This window comes from Amblyomma mixtum, chromosome 1, assembly GCF_055824585.1.
Source record: "Amblyomma mixtum isolate Tamu chromosome 1, ASM5582458v1, whole genome shotgun sequence".
Classification (NCBI taxonomy): domain Eukaryota; kingdom Metazoa; phylum Arthropoda; class Arachnida; order Ixodida; family Ixodidae; genus Amblyomma; species Amblyomma mixtum.
The window spans coordinates 323,384,410-323,400,567 of record NC_143012.1 but is presented as its reverse complement, the minus strand read 5'-3'; the positions used below and the strand labels follow the sequence as shown (position 1 = coordinate 323,400,567).

General features: G+C 43.9%; 1 protein-coding gene and 1 pseudogene across 1 annotated transcript in view; both read left to right on the top strand.

Annotated features, from left to right (window-relative positions):
* Positions 1-6,112, top strand: part of Rab32 (RAS oncogene family member Rab32) — a 32,405-nt gene extending 26,293 nt beyond the window's left edge. Inside the window, exon 6 of the mRNA XM_089567290.1 lies at positions 4,987-6,112. Within this exon, the coding sequence (XP_089423416.1) occupies positions 4,987-5,097 (111 nt within the window). The 3' untranslated portion in view covers positions 5,098-6,112. The remainder of the gene's footprint in view (positions 1-4,986) is intronic.
* LOC149372750 (uncharacterized) lies at positions 4-2,613 on the top strand (annotated as a pseudogene).
* Positions 6,113-16,158: the final 10,046 nt, after the last annotated feature.

The window sequence follows — 16,158 nt, the reverse complement described above, 5'->3', positions numbered from 1 at the left end:
GGACTTCACAGTGGGCACAGCCGGTGCCGCTGGGCAGGAACTGCTTCTAAAAAGTAACTTGCTTATTGGCGTCCCATGCTGAAGTAGGCTTTCATGTCTTTTCTGCTGGTGCTTCTAAAAGTGGCACTGATAATGCGTTTCAGTGATTTTGACGAGGCCATTTTAATTGCTATACCTGAGACTGGTTCTCTAAAACTGGCTTAAAGGCTGACTTGCAATCGATTTTGCTTCCCTACGTGTTTTTATGTTTAGCGGAATGTTCCCTTTACAACCAAGTCATGGCCTGTAGTATGCGCAGTTGCAAGCAAATACACAGTAGACAAGGTAATTTAAAGAGGCGCTCGTTATGACATACATGACGGAAGCCAAGTCACAGGTCGAAACCAAGGAGCACTGGGCATGCCTTTTTATTTGTTTTTTTAATAAATGGGAGATTAATAAAAGCCGAAGAAAAATTCGCAAAATTCGGAGGTCGTGGCTTCGGATCCCACCGGCGACGTGTAGTTTTCCTTCTGCTTCTATCAGTTTCTCATTGAAAAAAAAACAACAAATTAAAAAAGAGAGAGATCCCTAATGCTCCTTTGTTTCAGTGACTGTTGGCTTCCGTCATGTATGTCATAACGAACACCTCTTTCCATTCTCTTGTCTGCTGAATAGTTGAACGATGACCTCGAATCTGGCAGTTTTGACGCTCTTGGTAGCATAAGAGGGTTCTCACACAGATTCCGCGCTCACCGTTCGATCACGTTCCTGTGTGGCATCCGCGGCAATACAGGACGTACTGCGTCCGCCGCTATGGACAAGGGTGGCGCTAGTGAACACTCTCAAGGTTCGGTAAATACCCCCGAAAGCAGAAGATTGGATACCCATTGCTGTAGCTCAATTGGTAGAGCACCGGATGCGAAATTCAGAGGTCATGGGCTCGGATCTCACTGGCGACATGTGGTTGATTTTTCCTTTGCTTCTATTAATCTCCACTGATGAAAACCACAAATTAAAAAAAAAACATCCCATATGGTCCTTGGTTTCAGTGACTGTTCGCTCCAGTCACGAATATCTATTACAGTTCGCCAAGTAAACACTGCCACGTAAGGAGGAAGCCAGATATAGGCACCCTGCACCCGCCAGACACCGCCACCGTCGAGGCTGCGTTCAGCTCCCCCGCGCGGCGAGTTTCTCGTCCCTGTCAGGAAGGCTCGCCCCGCGACTGCGAAGGGATGGCGTCTGCTAGCGGCTGCCGCTGTTCGTGGAGGCGGGATTTCGACCTATCCATTCATGAGGGTGAAAAATTCTTTCGAGGAGCGAAGGTCAGGAAAGGAACGAAGCTTTTTGAAGCAGGCCGTGTACACTATGTGAAAGAGGTGGTGTCGTGCGACGGCAGCGAAGTAGCAGCTCGGTGCATTGCGCTGACAAGCATCACTGCGCCACCGAAAACGATCAAATTAACGCTAAGAAATATTTCTATATAATGCCTGTCAGCGCTGCACTCTCACTGAGTTTTTTTTTTTTTTATGTAGCTATCTTCCAGTAGATAGCTTGTTGCCGCGAATTGCAGTTGCAAGGCAGGCAAATGTAAACCCGCTGCTGCCGTTGCTGTCTTTTTGGAGCGGTATGAAACGCTCTCCAAAACGAGCCGCCAGCAAGCCTGTGTTGTTCCTGCATTTAAAAAGGCTTGCCCTAAACTTTCAAAGACGGCCAAGCGGCATAGCATTGGAGGTAATGAGGAAACTCCAGTTTTTGAGCGAACGACGCAAACCTGACTTCATAACATTCTCTTTTGCCGCACCTTCGGTGTGCGCACTGAAAGTCATGCGGATAACGTCAAACTTTTTTATTTGGATTCTGCAAAAAAGGAGTATCCCAGCTAATTCATGCAGGATTCTTGCCGAAAGCTTGAGCTCAAGAAGCGGAATTTCATTTCAAGCTTTGTTTAATGTCAAGTGTCCTGAATATTCGACATTTAGATATATGTTTATTGTAGAAAATTATCACCCAGTCCTTCAGATGTGGAGCAAAGATTTATCAGGAACATGTTGCCATTGCCCCTTAAAAAGTGCCTTTAACTGTCGAAAAAGACGCTGGACGACAAGGCGCAGTGGAAGCGAGCAAGGATTCTGCGCATAACTGGAACTAAGGGAAACGATTCTTTACTGCGCAAAGTTTGGGCTCCTTCAGGTGTGACTGCGGGCGAGTTTCGGCGTGGCTTTTTAAGCTTACATATTGTTGACAGCCAAATCAGTGACCGGAAATCGTGGGTGCAAGAAGAGGGAAGGGTTCCCAGAGAGCCATTAGCATTCCTCCGAGTCTGCTGAATTTGCCATGACTCAAAAACCTGTCTAGGAGGTAATGCACGAGTCAAGCAAGCGCATTCCGCACGGGTTTGACCGTTGTTTGACCAGAAACCGCGCGCGCGTGTTGCCCGTCGCGAAGGGTGGGCCGTCTCAAATGTCAAGCTGGAAAATCCATAAAATCTTGTCCGAGGCGAATTTATATATGTATTATTGCATCCTACAACACAGCAATGTGTCCTGCTGTTGTTATGTGCCATTTTGTGCTCGAGAAGGAGGCGTACAACTGCTTCGCGACAGCGCGAGCAACACAGCGGGAGCTGTCGGACTGCCCCCGCCTTCCTGACAGGGACGCGCGCGCCGCCGCCAGTGGCGCGCGCGTCGCGCTTGAGTTAGATGCGCAGGGTGCCTATAGCTCGTATGATATTCAGTGTCATTACTCCCCGCTTCCCCCCCCCCCCCCACACACACACACACAGACTGAGTTGTCACTATTGATGCCGATATTCTTAATTTTTCTTATCAGAAACAATGGCCTTGCACAGCACAGAGCATTAGCACTTCGCTACATTACCAGGCTCACAATGGTGTATATTCGTCTAGTTTGACCATGTAATATTTTCGGTGACATTTAATGCGAGGCATTACGTGAATCGTCATATGATCTCGCAGGTCTCTTGGGCAAAATATCACTTCTGTGGTGTGACGTATGCGCAGTAGCCTTCAAGTGTAACAGCAAAACTATAAACACCTTACATGCTCTATCGGCGACAACTGAAACTTGGACGAGAGAACTGAAATGCCAACACATAAACAGAAACATAATAGCTCCTGGGGGGTAAATGCAAGCTGTGTTGGTTGACACTTCTAAAGGACAAACTTTGGGCCATCGAACTGAAATTACCCCGCTTATATAGTATTAAGCTTCCTCCAGCTAAGCTTTTCTCGTTTTGCTGTTCGTCTGCATCTCATTTGTTGCTGATAGCACCTATGGAAACGCAGCGAGAAGGAAATATTCAAACAACTTTATCATGGAAATACAGGCCACAAAAAGGCCAGCTCAGATTGTATTCTGTGTTTGAGGCGCTGTGTTTGATGCGCCGAGCGGCAAATAAGTGCCGAATACCGACGGAGGATGCTGATCGTGCATGGCATATTCGATATGGAAAATTATTGCCTTCATTTCAGCCTAGAATGATAGCGTACTGCCGTGTAATTCGTAAGAGGCAGTCAAGTAAACAGGAACTCACTGAAGCTGCTAAACAAACAAAAGTCGCCAGGAATGCGTGCTGGACACGCGCACGTAAACACTACCGGCTAGCAGACAACGCGTGCACGCATCCACACTAAGGAGGGCTCGCCGCAGCACCGCAAGGTGACGAGTTTTTTCGATCGCGCGGCGAATACTCAATCTCGCAAGTCGTTTGCAGTGTTGTGAAGGCTATGGTGGTCTGAGGAAATCAGAACGACGTGAGCCGCAAAAAGTGTTCCTCCGTGCCCCCCCTCCCCTCTGACTACTGGCTCCATCCCTGGGAAGGAAAGAGCACCAGGGTCCAGCTGCTACGCGCGGGAGACTGGGCCGTTCCTCCATGCTGGGCCGGCTCGGCGGACGCCATGTTTAACAATGGCGACGCACCACTTCGCAGCAAGCCTCCGCAGTGGTGCATTAGTGCAGGCTTTCCGTGCTAATTTAACCAATGAATGAAACGCTTGCTGTACTTTTAAAACAGCATCCTGGAGTACCTTTTCGATTGCTGCTATAATCGTTGGAAAATAGCAACACTCCTGAAACATGTGAGGGACAATTTGTTGTCTTCCTCAGTCCTGATTGGACGAGGGAGCTTTACTTTTCACAGTGCTGCAGTATATTTGTGCGATGCATTTATGCATAGTATGCCAGAGCCAAATGCCTATATTACACATATTCCAAAAGGAGAAAGAATATATAAGCCAAAGAATAAAGGTGTGCCTAGTGAATTAAGACTGACTTCTGACCTTGTTGGTGTCTGCTGAAAAAAAAAAATATCAGCAAGTTCGTGAAGTGTAGCAATCCATTCCACAAAATGTTTCTTTTCCACTACAAAAATATAACTTGAGCAGTAGCAGTGTAAATCACAGGCAGACCTATACGCGACTTCCGAAGAGGTGTTTGCGGGATGGGGAGGGGGATGTCCTCTCATACAACATGCCCAATGCTTTTTTTTTTACTTTATTCACAGAAGAAATGAGAGTCAGCACTTTGTTCGTTAGAAAATTTCTCGTAAATAAGAAATGGAATTAATGTTTAGCACACAAGATTAGCTGTTGCAAACCCACATTATCTAAAGTGCCTTAACTGTCACATAGCGCCAGATAGTGTTTTAATGTCTCAAGAGTGTAGCTCTACAAAATTTAGAAAGCTTGGCAGGGTAGCCTCGTGTGCGAAAGATCTCCCTCCCTTTTCCAACTTCGTTCGTTCTTCATTTGAAAAATCTGTTAATTGTTGTTTTGAACTGAGCTCCTTGAGTTTCCACAATGGGCAATAAAAACTGTAAGCAGCACTGTTAGCTTTGACACAGATGCAGCTCCAGAAGGGGGAGCTAGGGCAATAAACCTTCACCTTGATCAGTGGTGCATGCGGTCTATGTAACCACGAGTTCCGTCCACTGTAGGCAAGGAGGCAATAGTTTTCAGATAAGCTGCGCATCTTTTCTTGCAGATACTCCACAACCAAAAGGAACTGAACTTGGATGAATCCGGGCAGGGGTCAGTTCCACTCTCAGGAAGCACTCCAATGGCACAGTCCGTCCCACGAAGAGCGTGCTGCTGACATTACAGACTATGGTTTATAGCTTTGTTTTTAATGTCATCTCGCTTCGCTTATACATTTGTCCAGTTCGAACTCTCCCGATTTGACACTCTATGGATGCGGGCCAAAGTGGAACAGTACGCATTCTCCAAATTTTTATAGTGCTCACTGCAACCTTTGAAAATGACACTTCGTTTTTTTTTTTTTTATGCAACACTTTTGTATACTCAGGGCCCGTTCAATGCTCATTGGGAAGAGATTGTTTTGTATTTTACTCATGAATGTGAAGCTATGTGGAGCTGTTATATTTGAGCAGTAGGCATTCCGTTATTTCATTCGTGTTCCATGCAGTCAGATTGAGAAAAACAATGTATTCAGCAGGCCTCCCAGCATTCAGATTTAATACTCGTGCAACTAGGTTACCTTTGAAAGTTTCATGTTGTTTCCGAGCACCTAGTGAACAAGACCGTTTCGAGTTTGTGTACAACTTTAATATAAGTTCCGTGAAGCAATTCCATAATTACTAGTGGACAGTGTTGTAACAAGGTTCTCCTCCTGCTGAAACTGACTCAGGTGGTGCGAATAATCATTGCAGTGAAAAAGGCCAGAGAGGCATTTTGTTTTTTCAGAGCTTTTTTTGTGCGAAACAAAAACTGTATGCAAGAAAAGTTAAACTGCCCTGAAATTAGTTTCAAGAGGATATTGTCCAGCTCTGTTTCAGCAGCTGGAACAAATTGCAGTTAGGAATGCTTTATTGTCATTTTAAAATATTGAAACAATGCACTGTAGTGACTGGCACAAAAATGGTATGGGTAACACACATGATCTTCAGTATTTTAAGTGCCAGTGCTTGATCAGTATCCCGAATACAAGTAAAATTTACCACTGACCATTGTGCAACAAGCACAGTGCTTGGCTACCAATGCAAGAATAGAATATTACTATTCATTTATCTGTCATTTTTCTGCAAAAACAGTGAGGAGGTGGACATTCTGTTGTATATATTTTTGACCAATAAAAGTCCTTGCAATGTGCACTGCCAGTGACTGATGTTTCTAATCCTTGAATATGCTGGTCATGCAACAAATGTATGTTTTTATTTGCGTCTGCAGGTTTGCTCACTAGAAAACACATGCATACCAAATGCTTCCAAGAGCTGCACTTCACAATGTGCAGTTGTGCTGTTGTGCAGTTGGTTGCTCTCGGCTAGTGAGATAGATTTTTGAATTATATTTTCACGTGATGTTGAACATATAGTTCATTTCCCGAGAAAAATAGATTTGTGTCGTCAGCAACAAGATTACATCTGGTGTGAGTGGTATGCTTGTAATGTCGTTAATGTAGATTTCGGACGTGTTCCATCTACTGTTGTTAACGTTAGTGTACTGAACGCGATTTTGTAGGTAACTGTTTATTAATGCCATGGTACTCCCCTAATTTTATTTGAGTAAAGTTTTTGAAGAAGAATGTTATGCTTAACGGAATCAAAAGATTTCTTGAGGTCGTTAAAGAGACCCATTTTAATAAGTTTGCATTCAAAGTTCTGAAGTATTTTGCCTTTAATGTTCAGCGGTGCCATTTCTGTGGACTTAGAGGGGCTGTGAAAGGGACCTCAACAAAGATGCGACATGCCTAGGACGCTAATGGACGCAGCGTCACAATTATCTCCCAGCAAAAAATTTTTCGTTGTTTTGAATTTCCAAAATTTGTCAAAATTTGAATTTACGCGTCTTCGCGCCTTTCCCTCTCCTCTCGTCACTTTTTGCACGCTGAAATGTACGCACTCGGCCCGTCTGCCGACCACCGACGCGCGTGGGAATTCCTGAGGGGGCGTACGACGGTTTTGGCGCGGCGAACCAATGATGGCATTCCGCTGCTGACGTAAAGAGAGCTACGTGACGCAATGCGCGCGGATTCGGGCGAAAGCTCGGCACCGCTGGTCGCCCCGAGGCACGGAAGCGGGAGTTCTTAAAATTGTGTTGTAAATTATCGGCTCGCTTTTGAGGTCTTGCATGCGGCATGAACGCTCAGTGGCCTATACTCTACATAATGAAAGCATTTTATAGCCAACGTCTAACACCCTTTTCGGGTACCCTTCAAGCTTTTAAAAGCCGTATTGTTCTTTTATTATAACATTGTGTTCTTGGAAAAAGTTTGAGAACCGCAAATTCATAACTTCTACGATCACTTTAGAAAATATTCTGAGAACAGAAATTGGCCTGTAACTAACTCCGGCGATTTTTTGTTGCTCACAGATATCAGTTAAATTTGTGTCACAGTTCTTCTTGGTGTTAATTCGACTGTATGTGCAGAACACACAACTGAGAACGCCTAGTTTTCTCAAATAAATTTTAAAAGCTCCTCGCGAGTTTTTTTGCAGACAATTCTGCGCTCGATGACATCACAGGTTGGCAAGTAGCGGGGAGCAGACTACGGCGACATGGCAGCAGCCCTGCTCGACATGACTTGTTACCGAGAAGTCTAAAGTCGGCACAGTTCAGAGAAATAGATGTGTGTTCGCACTTACGCATTGTGCGCATGCTTGGCACAGCGTGCCACGGGGCCGGGGGCGGCGGCGCTGCTCGGAACATCCTGTCAAAGCGCAGAAGAGCAGCATCGTGGGTTCAGCTCGTAGTCTTAGCTGGCGCTTACTGCACTGAGGTCCCAGGAGCTAAGGATGGTAGCTGGTGCTGAGTTGTGGGATGCAACAATCACTCAGCGAAAAACAAAACAGTGATTTAGCCTAAATTTCCCGATGACAAGGAGGTACGCGACAAATGGATTTATCCGGCGCCCCAACTGGTCATCGAATTCGCGAACGTGGGCGAGCTCGGAACATTTCACGCGTGACTGCTGCTTCTGATATGGAGGAGTTTGGTCTCGCGAATAGCAGGCGGTGGTTGAAGTGCTGTGCCGACGTTGCTCCAGTACGCGACGCCTGCTAAACCGCCGATTTGCCGAGGGGCAACAATGAAGAGGAAGCGAGCAGGGGTAAGCAGATTAGAATGTGTCTTCTTTTACTTAACTAAACCCGACTCCCTAAAATTACTGCAAGAAGCGAACCGTAATGAAAATAATTGAGGGTAATTGAGGGCGCGGTTGAGTTGACATCGACGTAAGAAAGGGAACGTAGACTAGCAGTAACGTTCGGTCGCCGTTATAATCACGGCATCGTTGTTCGACAAAATCTTGCATCAAGGTGTCAAAGCGCATAAACGGCTTCAAAACTCAAGCGAATATGCATCCTGCGGCAGTATTTTAGCTACGGTGTTCCAAGTAACTGGGGTACTGGAGCCTGTTGATGTGCACCATATCGCGTTCAAGGCACAACATTGGGAAAAGCCGATGGTGGCAGATGCAAGTGCCATGTTGTAAGCGATCCCGGGTAGCAGATAGTGCACAGCGGCGATATGCCAACAGCACATGCAGGCTTTCGTCTCTTAGCGACGCCTGGCATTCGCCGCATGCGCACGTGTACGCGCAGCGTAGGATTTAATATCTTCGTTAGACCATTGTATAATCCGAAATTGAAGTGAGGGCATATCCTCCGCAGTCGTGTCGAAGCGCGACGCGCTGCGTTCGCTTAGAGTTCCTGTAGCATATACAGTAACTCTACGTTCGCTCAGCATCGCCATGGTCAGGCCTGTGTCGTCGCGGCAAACGGGAATCGCTTGTGGCAAAACTTATCTAACCGTCACGATCACTGCCTGATGACAGTGATGAAGAATCGCTGATTTTCGACGCTCCCTCCGACGTGATGGCCTCACAGCTATTCGCGCAGCGCGGCAGTGGGCGCATGCGGCCAATCTAGCGGCCAATGAAGCGGCTCGTTTGTGAACCTGTGTCGTCATCACTGACGTCACGCAAAGCAGCTCTCTAGGCCCCGCGCGATTTTATATTCAAGATTTTCAGAATCAGATTATTTAAACGAACAAACAGTACATACACATGTTTGTTAAAATTATTGTTTGCATACTGTAAAGTCTGAAGTCATGTGCTCTGGTGAGAAAGCCTCCAGCAATATAAATCAATCGTTACCTACACAATACCTTCACGATTTTTAGTTTTTGAGAGAATATTCTAGAATTGATAACGAGGTTGCATATGTGGGAGTGGCTGGCTAATGAAATGGGACACTGCTGTGGTGGGTTCGAGTTTTAGTCCATTTATACCGCAAGCACTGCTGTTGTTCAAATTTTGGAGCAGGTTCTGTAGTGGGGGACATAAAAATCGAGGTTTCTACTTTAAAAGTTACTTGTGAGGTGTCATCAGACTCGTGTATTACAGAGGACTCTGAGCCTCGGCCTTTACGAAATGTCCATCGAATTCGTTTGCCAGGGATACACCAGGCAAAGGCACTGCCTCAATCGATGATACGCTTTTCATTATTTGACCTCTTTTTCCTGAAGCAAACTCAGGCACCAGTTTCCAGACCTTGAGTTGTCGTGTGTATGTGCGAATTTCCTTTCATTCGAACTCAGTATCAATTATTCCAAAACTATTCAAAATAATTAGAAAACTGACTCGATTCGTTTCGAATAACTTTGAAAATGTACCTTTTAGTTTGTTCAGCGAATCGAATAGAACGGTATTCGATTCGCTACACGAAATTTTCGAATATTCGCACACCCCTACTGTTTTCTCGTATGATCGACCGACAGCATACGGCAAAAGCGCATGCGCGGTGATACTAACCCTTGCTGTCGAGAGACTCCACGGCCACTGCGCTCTGGCGGTTCAGGAAGCGAAGTCCAGCACCACGTGGCACATCACTGCGTTAGGATAAGACGCCGTCGTACACCGGAGACGAACGCGCCGGTGACGAAAGCGAACAAATGCCGGTGCTCTATCGTTCTCGATACCTTCGATGAGAGACCCGAGGCTCACGAAAACACGGCTTGTGGAGCGGGCGAATATGCAGCACACCGACGCTCCTGCGGTTGTCTCGCGGTCGACAGTTTTTTTTTTTCTGGAATAATTTTCGTTGTTTGGAATCGATAAACTGTGTGCAAAAAATAACAAAAAGGTGGATGATAAAATTTATGACGCCTCGGAGCTAGAGAATGTACTTTGTGCAGCGCGGCCCGTGTGCTGTTTCGCACGGCGTAGTTTCGTTTTCGAGCCTTCCCTCTGCAAAAGCATTTGGACTCGCCGCAGGGCTTGCAGTGCTGTGAAACCGATCGACGAAAGAAAAGCGGGCAACGTCTCGTGGAGAATGCTGCGTTTGGGGCGGCATTCCACAGCCGGCGCTTTGTCGTCAGGCGTCGCGAGGGTTGATGGAAGAGATGGTACCGACTGCGTTGTAACCCAAGCTGCAGCCTTGCTGCGATTTGCTAGCAGAGCGCTGCACCCTGCGCTTCCAATTGCAGCCTCAGCCGTTACTCCCGCTAGTGATGAGGTATCTGGCAACCTTACATTTGATGTCAACATTCAGCACATGTAGCAAGCTTCTTTTTTCGCTGAACGCAGTTGTCATTCAGAGCACTATACCAAAGTTCCAGATTATATTATTGTGAGGTTTATTGCTATACACACGCTTCTCTTTCCATTAATTAATGCTAGGAAAGCCTTATAGGTATAGTAAATTATGCTGATGAGTAAAATTTCTGAAATACTTCAGACTCTTTTCATACCTGTGTTCTGTGAAAAAACGAACGTTCTTAATTAACCCCCATGTGGATACATTTTTTTTTTTTTGTAGACTGGTACCTAAGTGGTTATTTAGAACCCGTGTAGTCATCTGTCTGCAAGCCAAAAAAAAAAAGTTTTGTACAAGCCCTATTCACCTTAAACAGGACGCAGAGTGCCAAGAAGCACAAGCTTGGCTCACCATGGGCCAGAAACGACAGTCTGCTTACAACGAGCCAGACTTGTTCAAGATCATTAGAAGGTTAAAACTGTATGCATATTTGACTATTAAAATATTTGATTAAATTTGCGACCAATTTTTATTCATACAGACTTTGAAACAAAAATTTTGATAATAACACACTTTCAGTATACAGTGATTTGCTAAAAGTGCTTGTTCTTCATTCTATTTTGTTCCTTAAAGGGGATCTCAAACACCTTCAGAGGAGAGCACATCAACTCTCTCAATCACTGCATAGGGAGCTGCCATGAACACCTGAGCCAAATAATACACTTCTGCACGCAGCACAGAACCCACAGTCATGCGCAAACGTTGGCGAGCGCTTCCTGGCGATTTTTTCATGCTTGCACCCTCCTCCATTGCTCGCACCTGCATATACAGGTCCAGACACGGCTATTGGTTAGATTCTTTCAGACGTCAGGCAACTAACATGGCCGTGGCCAACAAGCCGCATAGCTCTGGCGGGTCAGCAAGCTCCGCCCCCTGAGGTGGGGTCGGCGGAGGAGCACCGACCTTCCAGTGTTCAAAAAGTGACGAGAGGAGAGGGAAAGGCACGAAGACGCTTAAATTCTAAATTTTGACAACAGATAGCTCAGCTTCTACAAAGCACATTAGTTTCGCACATTATTACAAAGCACATTTATTTTTCTCTTTTTCACTGTCATTTGAAGTACTGCTGCGAGTCATGGGCTAGTACATACAGATCTTACATTCATCAAGTTATTTCTTTGCAGAAAAGAGCCCTGCGAATAAAAACATACTCGAACAGGTATCAGTCTAGTGCTCCTTTGTTCAATAGGTTACAGATTTTGGAGTTTCCTTTGTTATATGAAATGAGAATCGCGATGGTAGTAAATAACATTATACAAAATAATTACCCGCTTTCAATTAATATTTTTGTGTTGCCTAATAGAAGCACTAGAAATGCAAGCAATATTAATTTTAATTACCCTGTAACCCGAAACGCCTATGGTCAGCGCCTAATTCAATATTGTGGGGCGAAAGTATGGAATAGTGTACCACTTGAAATTAAAATGGCTAACAATTTCCTGTTTTCAGTTAAGCGCTTCTACTTTTCGAAGATTGAGGGTTATGTTTGTTAATATTTGTACGTCTTTTTTTATGTTTTTTCACTGATCTTCTATAACCGAGTTTCATGTTCGTATCTTCTGTTGCTGTAATAACAAATGTGTATATTGGGCCTATACTAGCTTCGGCTATTGGCCCAGCAGTTTTTGCAAACGTTTTGTATGTCTGATGTGAAAAGAAAGAAAGAAAGAAAGAAAGAAAGAAAGAAAGAAAAAAAAAATGCTTCCAGGACAATATTCGTGAAGTGGCATACCGCAGCTTTAATTATTAAAGTCCCTTTCAGAGCCCCTTTAAGAAAGCCCCGTTATGCCTGGTATTCTTGGAAGGCGATTTATCAGTCCAGATTCCCTTCGTAACATTGGCATCCAATAGTCCCTTCAAATGAGTTATCACTTATCAAATGAGTTATCAAATTAGACTTACGGGATCCGTGGAGTGGCAAATTCACTTTTGAAGAGTTATCTAACTGCACGGATCCAATCTACTCAGATTCATGGTGTAAAATCCAGTTTTGGTACGATAAAATTCGGTGTCCCTCAGGGTTCAATTTTGAGACCACTTTTAATTATTCTCTATATTAATGACATTGTAAACATTCCATTAGCTCCTAATATCATGATGTATGCCGACGATACCAATGTCTTTTTTTCCGGCTCCAATCTCCAAGTACTTGAACATCAATGTAATGCCTGGCTTGAGGAGTTAGTGGTTTGGCTCTGTGTTAACTTCAATTAAATGTAAACAAAACAAAGTTTATGCTCTTCCATCCAAAAAACAAACTATTAGATCATCACATCAAACTCTTTTAATGACTTTAACATCGAGCATGTCCATAGTTGTCGGTTCCTTGGTGTGTTTTATGCGAAGCATACTACTTTAGCTACCACTTCAGCCCTTCACCGCGGTTATGCGCCTCCAAATCACGTGATACATGACGTCACACCACGTGACACGATGACGTCACGACAGCAGAGAAACGGGGGCCCACCTCGCGCCGTCGCTGTGGTTGTGCGCCTCCAAATCACGTGATACATGACGTCACACCACGTGACACGATGACGTCACGACAGTGGAGAAACGGGGGCCCACCTCGCGCCGTCGCTGTGGTTGTGCGCCTCCAAATTACGCGACACGATGATGCTTCGCATTCTCCAGGCTTAACCAAGTTAAGCCTCAGCCATTTTTTTTTTTCACAGCGACTTGGGTTGGACTGATCATATAAACTTCATTAGACTAAAAATGGCCAGATCTATTTGTGTTATTTATCGTGTTAGGCATCTCCTTCCACTACAAGTTAAAAAACGATTATATTTTGCCCTTGTCCATTCCCACCTGGTGTATTGCAACCTAGTGTGGGGTACCTGCAACAAAACTGATTCATACAAATTGCTTTCACTCCAGAAAAGAGCTCTACGTTTAATAAGTTCAGGTCCATCTGTTGAAGCAAATCTTTTTGAAACATTTCATGTTCACTATTTCTTTCATTCATACAATTTGAGTTTGGCTCTTCACATTTTTTATAAAGTCAAAATGACTTCAGCTCATTTTGCAATACTTATAATTCAAGAAACGTTGCGTATGGTCTACGTTCAGTTACCCTATCTACTGCAAGACCCAGAACAAATTATGGTAAACAAACAACAGATTATCAAATTATAACATTGTGTAATGCCTACCAGTTTCTTATTCAGATTGCTTTAGAAAGTTAGTGTGTGTGTATTTAAGAAGAAACTGGATTCTTTTCTCCCCGGCTAACTTTTATTTTTTATTGGGGTTTAACGTCCCAAAGCGACTCAGGCTATGAGGGACGCCGTAGTAAAGGGCTTCGGAAATTTTGACCACCTGGGGTTCTTTAACGTGCGCTGACATCGCACAGTACACGAGCCTCTAGAATTTCGCCTCCATCGAAATTGATCCGCCACGGCCAGGTTCGAACCCCCGTCTTTTGGGTCAGCAACCGAGCGCCGTAACTACTGAGCTACCGCGGCGGGGCCCCGGTTAATTTCAGCTAACTCTGTATACTCAGTTTTTTTTAGTGTTTGTTTTCTTAATTTTTTTACGTGAATGTGCATATTATGAAATATTTAGTTTACTGTTCATTGACATTTATTATTGTCTATCATTAACTATTTTCTATTGTGATAATGTTGTTCATTGTTTCTCTTTTGTCCATTCGGCCACCGTTTCCATGATGTGTTAATCGGGGTGTAGGCCTTTGCAGGAGGCATGCTTGGCCCTCCTCCTATTTAGCCTCACCTCGAGGGCATATCGTACATAATATGGTCAAACAAACGTACTACTACTACTTGAACATGAATTAGTAGCAATGCTGGCTATGCTTTAGTGATTAGATTATGCAGAAAATACTTAGGTTACATAATTAAGAAACAAATTCTGCGCATGCAATACAGTGCACATTTTACTGTGATTAAGGGGGGAGCCTGGTCTTGAAAGAAAAATTTTTATTAATGAAGTCACAGTTAAGGGAATATGTATTTTTGTGTGCCCAATCTAAATATGTCATTTAATTTCATGTAAAACAATTCCTTGAGTACTTATGTAATTTTTATGCACGTATTTTGTGAAGAGCTTTGAAAAAATTTCTTGCGGGTAACTTGCCGAAATGTATGCATTTGGTTCTCTTGACACCAAGAAATGCAATAAGGGTAATCCTGCCTATCATGAACTTAAGTTGCAGAGTTTTGAAGTTGTTTCTTCAGAAATGAGAAGAAAAGAGTGTATTCCTGTTTTTGAAGTGGCAGCTTCAGTACCCTATTATTCAAGTTATATGATAGCCAGGATGACAATCTTACCCTTATTGCATTCCTTGGTATCAAGAGAACCCAATGGCACACATTTCAACGAGTTTCCCGCAGCAAATTTTCTTCAAAACTCTTCGCAATATACTTTCTTAAAAAGTGCATAAATGCTCAAGGAGTTGTTTTACACAAAATTAAATGACATATCTAGAATCAGCGCCCATAAATACATGTGCCTTGAAAATTTCGTAACTATGACTAGATTAATAAAATTTTCTTTTCAAGACCAGGCATCATCCCACTAAATTTTCAGTTGGCATGGATCTGATCACAAATGCAAGTGAACTTAAGCAGGAAAAGATGGTTTGGTTTGGTTTATGGGGTTTAACGTCCCAAAGCGACTGAGGCTATGAGAGACGCCGTAGTGGAGGGCTCCGGAAATTTCGACCACCTGGGGATAGCAGTCTATATTGATCACATATTCCCTTCACGTGCTGTGTCCACATATGTGGATGTGACCAGAATCACTATCAAATCAAATCTATACAAGGCACGGTTTCCACAAATGTGGATGCAATATAATGTGCTTAAGTCCAAAAATTTTGCTAGGATACCAGTCAGGTATGCAAAATGAGCACAGGAATCTACTAGTGGTGTGCTACTAGTGGTGTGCAATCTATGTAAAAATGAATCTGTTTTTCAAATGGGTGGCTCAGTGTTTTACAGACCTCTCGCATGGTTCCAGGGAGTGTAAATATTTGTTTTGCAAGCACAGACACTGAAAGCACCTAAAATATATTGATTTGTTTACATAAGGTCCTAATATGACAGGAACAATGAGTCAAAGGAAATACAACTAAAAACTTTGGAATTAACACTTTCATGCGCCGTTTTTTCTTTTCATCGAAAACAATTAATTTGCCGCCTGAACAGTATATTGAGGCCTGAAGAAAGGGAATTTGTTAGTTTTCCAGAGCAAAAGACTAGCAAATAAGATTTTACAAGGATGTGCAAATTTTCGTACAAAGAGCAAGGTTGGTAAGAAATAGTTTCATCGAAATGCCCGGATTTAGCAAATAAGCAGCCGAGGGATCGTAGAGTCATTGTTTTTCGAAGGTACACATTACACTCAATGCTGAGCAAAAACAATGTGATCCCAGGCGGCAAAATCTGTCTGCATAAAAATGGCAGATGACGTGCTACCCAGCTCACTGTTTTCCGAAATATTATTTACTGTGTTTGCTATATGGCACAAAAAATGGCTCGCAGTTTAGCATTGCCAAGCATGAAATCTTGAGTAAAAGCACGGTTCCGAACGTGGGTCAACTCAATGTTCAAACTTTGGGGTGTGGGCCAAACCCATTC